At 42.2% G+C, this 15,346-nt stretch overlaps 1 protein-coding gene across 1 annotated transcript in view; it reads right to left on the reverse strand.

The window, feature by feature from the left end:
• Positions 1-15,346, reverse strand: part of LOC126251767 (Down syndrome cell adhesion molecule-like protein Dscam2) — a gene marked incomplete at its 5' end in the record, with an annotated part of 377,821 nt that overhangs the window by 194,043 nt on the left and 168,432 nt on the right. Inside the window, one exon of the mRNA XM_049952392.1 lies at positions 9,385-9,616. Within this exon, the coding sequence (XP_049808349.1) occupies positions 9,385-9,616 (232 nt within the window). The remainder of the gene's footprint in view (positions 1-9,384; positions 9,617-15,346) is intronic.

The following is a 15,346-nucleotide window of genomic DNA, read 5'->3' on the forward strand; positions in this document are numbered from 1 at the left end:
CTCACGGCTTTACTTTTCTGTTGCCATTTAAAATAGATTCAACGTAGTTCATATTTATACTGCACACGAAAGCCGATTCCCGCAAACTCAACATCCAACTCCGAACACAAAGTGCCGTTTGTGGAAATGATTAAACTGAAGTAGTGGTGTCTACCGACATAATCACGACTAGAATGCAAATGAGACACTGACATCCAGAAGAGCCTGAAGCACACCGCCGTCAATCCCACATGGACATGAATATCAAATAAACAAGTGATACAGCTTTTTGTGAATTTTCATAAATATGACGTGAGCCTACAGCAGAGATAAACCTGACTCACTATAAGATCAACAGGTTTGAGAAATGTGAATACTAGGAACAATCTTTCAACTGATGGTGATGTGCTTTACGCCCTTATGATTCTCAGCGCCTCAAATGGATTATTGTATGATAAAATTCATAACTTAGTATACAATAACTAACTCAGAAACCCACAAATAGATTTACCGTCAGTTCAACTCTAACATATACTGACTCCGTTCTAATTTTACCACAGTATATAGTGAGTGAATTTACAAATCCGAGGAGTATGTTATCATCAAGCAGAGTTTATGCCGACTGAACAGAGAGGCGTGGACGTAAACTTCTAGTTGAGTGGCAACGGCTCACATCGTGAACCGTGAACGTTGCTGGTCGAATGCACGTTGTTGATCGACTCCATATGCATTTGGCCCGTAAGGGGATTACGTCACGCGAGTTGCACATGCGCACATGCTCTTTAAATTGTGCACAACTGATGATGTGCTCGTGACCCTGATGCCAAGTTTCGCGTAGGAGCAGTAGCGCGATAGATTTAATAGCTGTATCTTATATGTTGGAGCGTCCATGTTAACAGCATCCAAAGAAAAATAGCCAATAAATCGGCAAGGTGTGCAAAGTTAGGGTGCTCACTTGCTCTTGTGCTCTCACACAGCACCCTCTGCTGATGATGAGCAATGTCTGAAACTAGCTATTCGTGAATTTGCGCTATCTTGACTGGACATCAGAATAAAATATTACTTCATCGAGAAATAAACTACGTAGAGATCTTATGGTAATGATGGTTGGTAATTCCTCGGGATTCAGCTGCATGTATAGGAGAGGTTTCTTCATTCACATCCACTTGCCGCACAATTTCTTTGAGAAGTGTGAGTATTGTGTTTTAAGTGTAACTGTTTGCTGTTGGTCATTATAGAGAATGCAAGCAAAATGGGGGTAGAGTTTGTCAGTGATGACAGGTAAAGATAATAGTAGGAGGTTAAACTTTTTTTACAGGCACATAGTCCACAGTTGTCAAATCGCACTAGCAAACATGATTAGATTAATGTTCTTATCTGATATTGCGACATATCCTCGCCCCATGACACAGTCCAGAGAGGCTGTGTTTTAATGAATGACATTAGTGGATGATCTTGCAAACAGGAAATGTACACCACTGCTTCTCATCGGTTGCTGGTGATGAAAACACGCAAATTGAGATAATATTTGTATATATACAGCAATATAGCATATGACTATCAAAATGATTTCACGTGATAATGGTGAAAGTTGCGGTATTCTGATCAGGCCATATCTTGGCACTTGAGAATCACAGCAGAAACTTTTCGTGACTTGCACTGCATACGCGAAATTGTGTGCGGTGCACAGAATTGTATGAATTATTTCTTGTAATTATTTGGTGGTCAGCCTGATATCTGCAGTTTTGCAGGTCAGTTTTTCTATTTTAATTTGTAAAATTAATTTTTGTTTCAAAACTTTCCATGAAAGATCATAGTAGGTGTACTATATGTCCTAAATGCACCGGAATCCCAGTGACTATTTTTTTATGATCCCTGTTATAAAAACATATTGCAAAACAGGCATAACAGCATTTGCATGGCCAGTCCCAACGAACATTACTCTGTAGACAAGGATGTCCAGAGACAGATGCATATGGTTGAACACTATAGAAAATCGAGTTAAGAGTGGATGACTGTGTTCAGTCAAGTATAGCTCCCCCTCGCTCTCTCCTTTCCTCCCCTCACTGCGCCATTACAATGGTTACCCCACCCCCAACCACGAGTGCATGGTGTATTAGCTTTGTATTGAAAAATAGGAGTTGAAGAAAATGAAGGATTTGAAATTTCGTGCCTTAGAAAATTGTTACAAAACAAAAGAGCAAACAAAATATCAGAAAGAGCACTGGCAAGTTTCTTGAAGTTTTCCACAAAAAATTTCACACTTTCATGTGCACCATTTGCCTCAGCTCTCCACTTGCTTTCAAGGCGAGTCGACGTCTGTAACTGATTCACCTTGACGTGTCTAGAAAATTCAATTAGTGTTCATGAAACTCCTTGCATTTTTGTAGAAGTTCTCCCATTATTGGTGGTGTATCTTTTATTTATATTGGTTTTACTATATTTGTAACGTATTCTGATTTCGTGAAACATCTACTTTTTGTATAATGAACAAAAAATATGTAGGATTATAGGTAGGCCTACACCAGTCGCTAGAAGCACGCCACCTACCTCGTCTATTTGTAATGATACAAAGGCGCCAATAGCGTCCGTCTGCAGCACTTTTAAATCGCGACGTGTACATCCGTTTTCGCTGAAGAGGAGATTCGAATGGGGGAAATTCAACGGCGCTAGCTTTCCGTAGAACTGACGCAGCCGCCACGCCGCCAGGATAATTATAATTAGGCGTTGGTGGAAAGCAGTGATCCAGAATCGCATACAGTGCAGTAATACTGACACAACTTGCCTCAACTTGCAACATTATCATTACGTACACCTGACTAATGATATCCCTAACAGAAAAATCAGACGCAATACAGCGCCGTACAAAAAAAAGTAACGAGGAAATACGTTTTGTATTAAGCACTGGGCCAAAAAAATACTTGTTTTGTAAATAAAAGCGCTTGTTTTTGCTGCAACTGTAATTTATTTCTCCCAGACACATTTCGCCTTTTTTTTTAAGGCACTTTCGGTGGGATCTAGAACGACACAGTTTTGTTTTGATATGTGTTACTTTTAGCTTGTCAAACCGTTCGCGTACCGTTTTTTAGGTAAATAAGTAATTACCTACAGTTTGTTAGCATCTGTGTTTCCTCTCATCTGGACTAGACGCAGCACGACCACTTCATTTCCGAAACATAAGCATATTTTTATACTACGAATTTTTCCCTTCACATTTATCACCACGTCTATACTTATTTTTATGGTGCATCGTTACTCTTTTTCCATTAGTTACAGCTATTTTTTCGAAAAATGTTTTTTTAAAGATGTAAATATTTTGATCTAATTATGTGTTTCCCCTTGTTAGGTTTGTTTACCTGCATGTTGCCAAAAAGGTGGAAACACGAACTCACAATATTTACGTCTTTAAAAGCACGATTTTCTATCAAATATCTATAATTAGTGGGATATGAGTAACAACGCACCATAAAAATAAGCATAAACATGGTGAACAGTGTGAAAGAAAAAATTCGTTATACAAAAATATACTAATGTTTCGGAAATGAATCCGTAGTGCGCCCTCCACACCAGATGAGAGGAAACGCAGATGCGAATGAACTGTAAGTAATTACTTATTTACTTAAAGAGTCCGCAGCTCGTGGTCGTGCGGTAGCGTCCTCGCTTCCCGCGCCCGGGTTCGATTCCCGGCGGGGTCAGGGATTTTCTCTGCCTCGTGATGACTGGGTGTTGTGTGATGTCCTTAGGTTAGTTAGGTTTAAGTAGTTCTAAGTTCTAGGGGACTGATGACCATAGATGTTAAGTCCCATAGTGCTCAGAGCCATTTTTTTGAACCACTTAAAGCAGGGGCGGGCAAACGTTGCACGCGGCTCATGAGCGCACAGCGCTGCACGTGCGCTGCTCGCGTGCAGTCGTCGAGCGGGGCTGTGGCGACAGCCGGCAGGTTGCGGCAGTGTAGTGCCAGGCTAAGCTGCGGACGTTGATGCGAAGCGAGCACTATGTAGTGAACGTTGTAGTTCAAAAAACGGAGAAGTGGAGATTTGCTATCTTTTAAAAAGCAATGGGAGAATCATTTTTTCTTTGTGCAAAAACGTGAAAATTCGAAATGTTTAATATGTGGCAATATTCTCGCTGGTCAACGGAAGTTAAGTATTGAAGGCCATTATAATAAATTTCACAAGGACGAGTACAATTTATTGTCGGATTCTGAGCGGATGGGGAATTGACTGAGCTTAAGAAGACCGATCTGACGATACCAGATGAATCTGTCGTAGTTGGCCGGCCGGAGTGGCCGAGCGGTTCTAGGCACTACAGTCAGGAACCGCGCGACCGCTATGGTCGCAGGTTCGAATCCTGCCTCGGGCATGGATGTGTGTGATGTCCTTAGGTTAGTTAGGTTTAAGTAGTTCTAAGTTCTAGGGGACTGATGACCACAGCAGTTAAGTCCCATAGTGCTCAGAGCCATTTGAATTTGTCGTAGTTGCTGTTGTCACGAGAGATCTGCGACTTTCTCTCGTCATGTCTCTCATCTAACTGATTTAACATTTTATGGAGCACTGTTTTCAAGTTTTTAGGACGACAACAATAATAGCCCAGCGGTATGTGCAAGTTATAAGACTGCGCTTAATATAGCGAGAGCTGGAAAACCATTTGCTGAATTAATAAGTCTCGGTTAAGAGCAAACATCAGTGATGAAAATTTACGTAACTGTTTGTGTTTGTCTGTATGCAGAAATTTTGTTACAGATATTAAACGTATTGTAAACTCCACCTGTGATAATTAAATAAAACGTATCGTAGGTAATAGGTACTCTTTCAAACGATGATTTCTTTCAAGCACTCCTACTAACCTTATTCATTCACTCAATAAAGCAAGCTAGGAAACAAAACGCATTACAGACGAAGGAGCGGACAGAAGGTATGGTGGGGATGGGAGATAAGCGGGTGGCCAGCTTGCCCCTGTGTGCACGCGGAACACCTGTTAACTGCACGCGTGCAAGGGCACCGCACATGTGCAGGATTCCTGCCCGACCCTGACCTAAAGAAACGAGACGTGAACGATTTGATAACCTAAAAATAACACATATCAAAACAAAACTGTACCGGTATAGTTCAAGATCACACTGAAGATGCCTTAGAGTAAGAAGAAAGGCGAAACGCGTCTGGCAGGAACAAATTACAGTTGCAGCAAGAACAGCTGGTTTTATTTACAAAACAAATATTTCTATCCTTTCTGCGGAGGACGGACATGCAAGAAAACTTGTTCAAATAAATACGTTTCCACGTTATATCTACTTCATTCTAGAGGTTAATTAAATATAAGTTGTAAAAATGTGTGTGAAATCTTATGGGACTTAACTGCTAAGGTCATCAGTCCCTAAGCTTACACACTACTTAACGTAAATTATCCTAAGGACAAACGCACACACCAATGCCCGAGGGAGGACTCGAACCTTCGCCGGGACCAGCTGCACAGTCCATGACTGCAACGCCTTAGACCTATAAGTTGTAGTTTATTATGTTTGTTAAGGCTTTCGCGGCCACTTGTTGACAAATTGCCTGTTGGCTTGTTTCTCGAGTTCTTCTGCCGAAGTTGTTCGATGATTTTTCTGACGTTTCTCCAGCACGAGTGGTTGGCACCGTCAAAGCTTCACCCTCCGTTGGTGGAGGGTGAGGCTTTGACAGTGTCAGCCGGTCTTGCTGGCGAAACGTCAGAAAAATCGTTAAACAAACGTCTACCGAAGAATTGTAGCAACAAGCCAACAAACAGTTGTTGAAACTTCCTGACAGACTAAAACTGTGTGCCGGACCGAGACTCGAACTCGGGACCTCTGCCTTTCGCGGGCAAGTGCTCTACCAGCTGAGCTACCCAAGCACGACTCACGCCCCGGCCTCACAGCTTTAATTCCGTCAGTTCCTCTTCTCCTGGAAGAACACTTGCCTGCGAAAGGTAAAGGTCCCGAATTTGAGTCTCGGCCCGGCACACAGTTTTAGTCTGCCAGGAAGTTTCATATCAGCGCACTGTAACATCCACGATATAAATTTTAGCTACAGTGCGACGAGAGGAAATTATGCCTGTAACAGTTATAAACATTATCTATTCGACATTTGGAAAATAGTGAAAACGATGATAAATATTATTTATATAATATTCTATGATGTAATCGGACATATCGATGTGTATCATACAAAGATAATGATAATTGTAAATTCCTTTTATGATCTGCGTTTATCTTTCTTTGTTTTTGACCTTTTGTTGGTTGGCTTTTGTAGGTTGCGGACGCATATCGAACTGAGGTCTGTTAAGAAATTGTAATTATTTGTTAATTATTACTTGAGAATTGAGTTCATTATTATTATAAATATGAGTGAATAATTATTTGTAATTTTAATTCCTCACTCAATAAGCATTATCTGTGTTAATTATTTCTTTCCGCTGCAAGCAGCGCAGCCATTGATGATAGCGATTTGTATCGCGTTTTTGTCTGTGTTTTCCTTAGAAACAAATCAAATGTTTGCTTGATGAAGTTTAAATACTGCACAATACGAAAGTAAAGTTTAATAAGCGTTTTAAATACTTATCCTATTTGCTCTAACAATAGAAAGTCTCTATCAATTGTCTGCCGCCATCTTAACAATTATCTCAGCGGCAAATTCAAATTACGCAACTCTGCAGACATAAATGCCGAAGGTAATACAAATGTGTAAAAATAAATATGCACCGGCGGTCCCGAACTCATTTTAATGAAAATAATTCGAATTAGATTGTTTCTTTAGAAACAGTGCTCATAGCACGATCCTTATAACAAACTTTTCTAGCTGATGTATGGAGCCGAAATTAATTACGCAAGAGTTCCGAAGAATATTGTTTCAGGTAACATACGTCAGTGTTGTGCGCGCCTGATATTCGGTGGTTTTAATGATCATTTTGCTGAAGATAACTGCTTCCATCTTAATCAATAGTTGTATAGAATCTGTTGTATGAACTGTGATTTAGTCACACTTACACAACTTACAGACAACACTTTAAAACGACGTTAACTTGGAGGTCTTTAGCAACTTGGCCAAATCTTTAGCCGGGAGAAAAAATTATTTAGTAATTACTCAATGTAATAAAATGAAATGTCGTGTGGCAGGGGCCTCCCGTCGGGTAGACCGTTCGCCTGGTGCAAGTCTTCCGATTTGACGCCACTTCGGCGACCTGAGCGTCGATGGGGATGAAACAATGATGATTAGGACAACACAACACCCAATCCCTGGGCGGAGAAAATCTCCGACCCAGCCGGGAATCGAACCCAGGACCTTAGGATTGACAATCCGTCACGCTGACCACTCAGCTACCGGGGCCGGACACTCAATATAATAAAACAAGACTATCATTTTCATGTACAAATTAGTTAAATACCAAACCACTGAATAACACAGCGAACGCCACAGCACACTCCACTGCAGAGTGAAAATTTCATTCTGTAGACAGTTTGTTTATTACGCTTGTTGTAATGCAGTCGATAACCGTAATTTCAGTTAAATTTTCAATACTAGATCTGATGATTGGGTACTAGCGGAACGGGTAACCATAATAAAGTGAGTGTGTGATGAATAACTGAAAATAACTTTAGTAAAAATGCCGCCATGATCGCCGGCGCTCAGTTTGAGATGATATCCGTCTTTGGAGGAATTATTCAGTATCTGTAAATAACGCCCCTGCGGCTTGTGAGATGAAGAGTAAGGCCGGTATCACACTATCAAATTTCTTTGTCAAAGATTTGATCAAAGATGTGATCAAATATTCCGTCAAATATATTTGACAATAGATCTTTGACGTAGCGCTAGAAGGGGTATTACACTGTCATCAAATTTTTCGTCAAAGTTCAAGATGGCTGACGACACCAACTTGTTATTAACCGCAGCAGTTGCACGTACCGCAATTGCATTGTGTGCCCATGCGGAAGTGGGGAAAAAAAGGAACCATACATACGAGGTTGCCAGTCTTAAATTCTTGGGATTACAACTTGATAATAAGGGAGAACACCACAGATCTGCAAAAACGCCTTAACAAATCTGTATTGCAATTCGAGAGTTAGCAGACATAGGCGACATAAAAATGAAAAACCTTGCATACTTTGCCTACTTTCATTCCATAATGTCATATGGTATAATATTTTGGTGTAACTCTTCAAGTCAAACAAAAGTTTTCAGAGTCCAAAAGCGTGTAATACGTATTATTTGTGGAGTAAATTCACGGACGTTCTGCAGAAACCTCTTAAAAGAACTGGGTATACTAACCACTGCTTCTCAGTATATTTACTCCTTAATGAAATTTGTCCTAAATAATATATCTATTTTTCCAACAGCTCAGTTCATACATACAATACCAGGAACAAAAATGATCTGCACAAGGACTTAAAAGCACTTACTTTAGTTCAAAAAGGGGTCCACTACTCAGGAACACTCATCTTCAATAATTTGCCAGCAAACATAAAAAATTTAGTTACAAATAAAGATCACTTTAGAAGGAGCCTGAAAGACTTACTAGTGGCCAACTCCTTCTACTCCATTGACGAATTTTTAAATAGAAACAAATGATGTATTGTATATATTCATACTATTAGTATTGTTATTTCAGCTTTAAAAAAATTGACATGTTCCACATCCACGAGGATCTCCTCAGCACGGATGTATGGAACGAAAAACTAATCTAATCTGGGTGAAGCCGTGGGTTTTACGACGACACGATAAAAGCATTCAACAAAACTTGTTACGTGAGCTTATAGTGGAAGACGTCAAGTCGTACAGCAATTACTTAAGAATGGACGAGCATACATTTCTGTATGTGCTCAGTGAAGTGTATCCTCATATCGCAAAGCACAATATTCACTTAAGAACTGCTACATCTGCAGAAGACAGGCTCACTGTCACACTCCGATTCGTTGCTACAGGAGAGGGTTATGTTATGTTAGGACAGGTTAGGTTAGGTTAGGTCAGGTCAGGTCAGGTCTTCAATCTTCTTAATCTGTTTTTGTATTCAGGGTGCTTCACGTTGTAAAGCGCCTCATCAGCTTCATACATCTCTATCAATTTTGTAGTTGTCGGCACAGACCAAATGTATTTACCGGCAATGTTTATAAAAAGACTACAGACGACAGAACGCTGCAGCGATGCTAGCGCTCCATGTGGTAACATGTCACATTGCAGTGAACAGAAGACAAGCGACTTCTTTGATCAAATCTACAGCGAGGCCCTAGATTTGATCAAATATTGGACGACATTTGACAAAGTTCCTATTACACTATAAATATCTTTGACAAAGATTTTTGGCAAAGATATTTGACAAAGAAATTCGATAGTGTAATACCGTCCTAACCGGTGAGTGCGACACAGCTGGACGCGGCACAGTCGCGCGACTGACCTCCGAGCCTGAGCTCCGCCGACGCCTGCGCGCTGTCAGCCTCGCCGTGGGCCACGCACTGGTAGACGCCGCGATGCGCGCGCGTCGCGGCGGCCACGTGCAGAACCAGCGGCGACAAAAGGTGCGCGCGGCCGGCGGCCAGCGGCTCCGCGTTGTGCAGCCACTCCACGCTGGCCACGGGGGAGCCCGACACCGAGCAGTTGAACGTCGCCGATTCTCCAGAGTTCACCACCTGTCGTCACAGATAAACAGAGTGCGTCACCAGGTGTACAATACTGCCCGCTGGCAAATCCAACTCTCACAACGAACCCCTTGTGTGCGACGTCGCAAAAGGCCAATGATGTTTACGGCATTCGACGCCCCATACTTTGTCTACCATGCAGCCAAAATGTTGATTGCTAATGGCAATGGCTACAGGGGATGGTATTAGAGGTATCAAATGGTGAGCATGGCATGAGCGTAGTTGAACTACGCTACATCGCTAGTGGTTCTGAATCAAAGCAGAGCCATGGCAACGATAACCAAACAAACACTGCATTATATCTACAGCAACAAGTGCCGAAGTTGACATTTGGTCAGAAAGGGACCCAAGCAATTTCGCAGAGTGGCACATGAAATACACTACTGGCCATTAAAATTGCTACACCAAGAAGAAATGCAGATGATAAACGGATATGCATTGGACAAATATATTATACTAGAACTCACCTGTGATTACATTTTCACGCAATTTTGGTGCATAGATCCTGAGAAAACAGTACCCAGAACAACCACCTCTGGCCGTAATAACGGGCTTGATACGCCTAGGCATTGAGTCAAACAGAGCTTGGATGGCGTGTACAGGTACAGCTGCCCATGCGGCTCAACACGATACCACAGTTCATCAAGAGTAGTGACTGGTGTCTTGTGACGAGCCAGTTGCTCCGCCACCATTGACCAGACGTTTTCAATTGGTGAGAGATCTGGAGATTGTGCTGGCCAGGGCAGCAGTCGAACATTTTCTGTATCCAGAAAGGCCCGTACAGGACCTGCAACATGCGGTCGTGCATTGTCCTGCTGAAATGTAGGGTTTCTCATTGATCGAATGAAGGGTAGAGCCAAGGCTCGTAACACATCTTAAATGTAACGTCCACTGTTCAAAGTGCTGTCAATGCGAACGAGAGGTGACCGAGACGTGTAACCAATGGCACCCCACACCATCACGCCGGGTGGCGATGACGAATACGCGCTCCCAATGTGCGTTCACCGCGATGTCGCCAAACATGCGACCATCATGATGATGTAAACAGAACCTGGATTCATCCGAAAAATTGACGTTTTGCCATTCGTGCACTCAGGTTCGTCGTTGAGTACACCATCGCAGGCGCTCCTGTCTGTGATGCACCGTCAAGGGTAACCGCAGCCATGTTCTCCGAGTTGATAGTTCATGCTGCTGCAAACGTCGTCGAAGTGTTCGTGCAGATGGTTGTTGTCTTGCAAAAGTCCCCATCTGTTGACTCAGGGATCGAGACGTGGCTGCACGATCCATTAGTGCCATGCGGATAAGATGCCTGTCATCTCGACTGCTAGTGATACCAGGCCGTTGGGATCCAGCACGGTGTTCCGTATTACCCTCCTGAACCCACCGATTCCATATTCTGCTAACAGTCATTGGATCTCGACCAACGCGAGCAGCAGTGTCGCGCTACGATAAACCGCAATCGCGAAAGGCTACAATCCGACCTTTATCAAAGTCGGAAACGTGATGGTACGCATTTCTCCTCCGTACACGAGGCATCATAACAAATTTTCACGAGGCAACGCCGGCCAACTGCTGTTTGTGGTTGAGAAATCGGTTTGAAACTTTCCTCATGTCAGCACGTTGTAGGTGTCGCCACCGGCGCCAACCTTGTGTGAATGCTCTGAAAAGCTAATCATTTGGACATCACAGCATCTTCTTCCTGTCGGTTCAATTTCGCGACTGTAGCACGTCATCTTCGTGGAGTAGTTAGTGGAATGTGTGGTGCTCGAGTGTGCGGACAATGTACATGAGGAGTACAATGAGGACGATACGTGCGTAATAAGTGAAAGTGATACTGCAACAGGTCTCGAACCACGTAGTTGACCATCCCTTTTGGACAGGGAGCGACAAATCACGTCTGCAGTGAAACGTAGAACATGACAGTCATTGTACAGGAAGCGGGCACTAAACATAATTACTTACACGGAAGCTCATCAGCAGCATAGTATTAAAAAAAACTGTAAACAGATTTCGAATAAGTCTGCAGCACTGATACCTTGTTGTGCATAAGAAAAACAACTGATATTCAAGGGGGATGGAGGCGCAATTGTTGCAAAAAGTGGTGTTCGCGCGTTTCAAGGATATTCGCGATAATTGACATGGTACGCACGACAGTTACCTACTACGTTATGCACATCAAATTGCTCGCTACATAGATTAAAGTGATTTTCGAGGGAAACAGTGGATGTTTGCATAACTTCAAACAGTGCGACAGGATTGGAAAGTGTAAGATAACGAAATTTCAAACACAGCCTCAACTTGACGATGCACAGCAAACTGCTGATTGGACCCAAAAATCTGTAGATGAGATAAACAAATTTATCCCATCGTTCAGTAATTAATTTCTATTTAACTCCGACCAATCGGGATTTCAAGAGGAAATGCATATGAAAGGGACCTTGGAAATAAAACTACCAAGAGAATTGTATCGAGATCAATTAACATCAATGCTATGGCGCATTCGTATACAATTATGTCGAACGTTAAGCTGCATCTTAAATTGGCTGAAAGTTATTTATTGCGCTGGGAGATGTTGATGGTGCTTTGCGCCATCCGATTGTTTCTCATGTGCGTGATCTTGCAAGGGCAGTAGGAAATACTTACGTCACAGCAAACAAGAGTGTGAAAATGAGCGTAAGAGAACTACAGCTGCGGTATGAGCGCTGTTTTTGGCCAATAGCTGGTCGAAATGACTTGCTTTTGCTTGATTCCTGGTCTGCGTATGAAGATCATGTTGCTTAAGAGCAAACTATCCCTCCTGAAAAGTGTGTGACGGTGCAGTTCATACTACCTAGAACCACTGTAAAATTCAGCCTGTGGTTGCTTGTTTTTACCGTGCATACTATCGCCTATCTGCAGCTACGCCTTGAAGGATAGCCAGTTTCACGGTATGCTCGACTTTCCATCAGCTCTTATCACCTCCTTACACCAATATGATTATATGCCCGCTTTCAGAGCGGATACCTAGGTGACGTCCTACACGGTTTGTAACTTCCAAGCCTTCGATCTTGACGGTGCGAACCTTCGTGATCACTGTGACGTTCCATTTTTCATTCAGTGTTCACGGTGCAAGTTAATGATTTATTTTGAACATTTCTTGAATGTCAATAATATCCATTTTGTAAAGTGTAATAGATACATTCCATTGAAGGTTGATCTCTGCGCCTCCTAGATGCTCTTTTTCCGTCGCCCTCCTGATGCACACGGTGAGTCATTAGCAGCTCAAAATTTTTCTGTCTGTCAACATAACACTTCCAAATTAGACTTTCTATAGACTGTACTTGCCACCTCGCTCCTTCTAAATGGTTGAACTGCGCCTCTTCTCCTGCATGGCTCACTTGTCGTGAGACGTGAATTGGATATGTAATGAGAAACGCACCGAAAGCTCAGACACTACACTGTGCAGCCAATCCACACTGTCCACAAGACAACCAGACTCTGCCTATCTGGAGTTCGATCTAGCGAGATTGCGCAGTGGTTAGTACGTAGGTTGGAACTTAAATAGTGGCAACACTGTTGTGGAGACACTATGCACTGGAATCTACTACTGTCGCTGATAGCACACGTCGTTGGCATACCCACCTTAACTACGAGCAAATGGACTCGCCCGTTCCACGTCACCGGCGTGCGCACAATCGAGGGAAACGCAGTCACTCGTGAGCGAGCGGTCTAACTTAACGGTGTCACTAAGTTTTGGAAACAGGAAAAACGGAGTTGGGTCAAGATTGAATGTGCCAGAGGTCGTACCGAAGGACAGTGTTGTCTGGTCTTCAAGAGGCGTGCGGGGGATCGGCATTGTCGTATAGAACAGTGGCACGTTGGGTAAAAGCCTTCAAGGTCGGCAAAATGTGGCAGACATGCATCGGGCAGGTCGTCCTAGCGTCTCTGAAGAAGAAGTGCAGGCTGCTGCCGTGTTAGTGGACAGTGATCGACGCCGTACGATTTCCTCCTATTTCCATCTATTGTACTATATATTTTTTCCTTATTTTGTTACTTGAAGACATGACATTTCTGTGTCTTTATATATTGTAATTGTTTTACTAATTTTATATATATATATATATATATATATATATATATATATATATATATATATATATATATATATAGGGCGGCGGAGCAGGTGTGTTGTGTGACGCTCCCGCGAGTTGCTGCGCTTTCGGGGTTTGGCAGCATGTAATTGCTATGATAGTTTCTGACACGGTGTCGCGGACGGGAAGCATCAGCTGGTGCACAGCAAGAGCCCGTTTCACCTGGTGACCGTGTCGAGAAGAAGGCGCGCCAACATCCAGCTTCTGCAACAGCGACGGCCTACAATGAGTGACTGTCGCCACCTCCCCGATCGACGACTGCAAACCTTCAATCAACCAACAAGGAAGACTGAAAGCACGTAAAGTTTTAGAACTATATGGCAGACCTCAGCTTTACAAACTGTTGTATCACAAAAATACAGCAACTTAGCATGAACCTTTGTTGCTCATTATCCCAATTGCATTACCAAGCAGGGTCCCTTTCTTTTCTGGAATGAACCCGAGTGTCGTTGAAATTCATACACCTAGCGTTAAAGTAATAGCATTCAATTTCACTGCTTTAATTTCGAAGTTCAGTTAAAATATTCATAGCTGGCTACAATATTTAGATTACACGAGCAGAAATTAAGAGTGCGAATTTTGTTACCATATTTTAGCTTACCTGTGACTGCAGCTCAGCTTGGTACGTACTAAATTTTACTATTGTTAATTGTTCAGAATCATTTAATTCAAGTTCAAAGTTAAATCTCTTATTTCTAAATTGCGCAGGATCAAGTAGCTTTTGAAATGATTGTTGAGGTAGCCCAAGACTAACCTTATTTTATTGAATTTCGTAGTGCTGCAGAAACAAAGTTCACTATTAATTTCAGTCACTAAATTAACTTTCAATTTGCCGGTTTTATTAATTCTTTTGCTAAATTAAGTCAGAGTGTAGCGAAATTTATTACTTCTAACAAACATTCACTTTTCAGACAACACGTGTCAACCTTCAGTTGCCACGCTTTTAGTGCTAATTATATGTGCATTAATCTTTCATTTTCAGTTATTATAGTAGTTGTCCATAGGACTGGCGACCGTAATTTTCCCCAAATCTCAAATATCTAATTAACGCCAATTAATTGTTACCGTAACGACCGCACATTTACTTTCTTTATTAACTTTACCCTTTTCTCAAAATTAATTTCCACCAATTTCATTTGCAGTTTTCCTTTCATTTAGATGTAACCCATCCTCCCTCTTTACCAACAGATTAACTTCGGTGACAATTGCTTTTCCCAAATTTCTATTATGTGCACGCGGTTTAATTTTTCACTGTCATTAAGGTCGATAAGTGAGGGGGAGGTTACAACCACCCTGTAGGTAAACTAAGCGTATCACCGAACATGAAGGAAACCAGAGACTTTGAACGGTACAGACAGTCCATACTGCCATTTTTGGAACCCTGCTGTTGAAAGTCGATGCTTCTACTAAGTTCACAATCTGTCAATACATAAGCTGGGCTTATCTTGAAATGGAGGGAAATAGAGTTGAGGCGGAAGAAATAAAAACTTTGAGATTTGCGATGATCTTGTATTTCTGTCAGGCAGAGCAAAGGACTTGAAAGAACAGTTCAGTGGGATGGATGGTACGTTGCAACAGGTTACAAGCTGAG

This window comes from Schistocerca nitens, chromosome 1, assembly GCF_023898315.1.
Source record: "Schistocerca nitens isolate TAMUIC-IGC-003100 chromosome 1, iqSchNite1.1, whole genome shotgun sequence".
Taxonomy (NCBI): Eukaryota; Metazoa; Arthropoda; class Insecta; order Orthoptera; family Acrididae; genus Schistocerca; species Schistocerca nitens.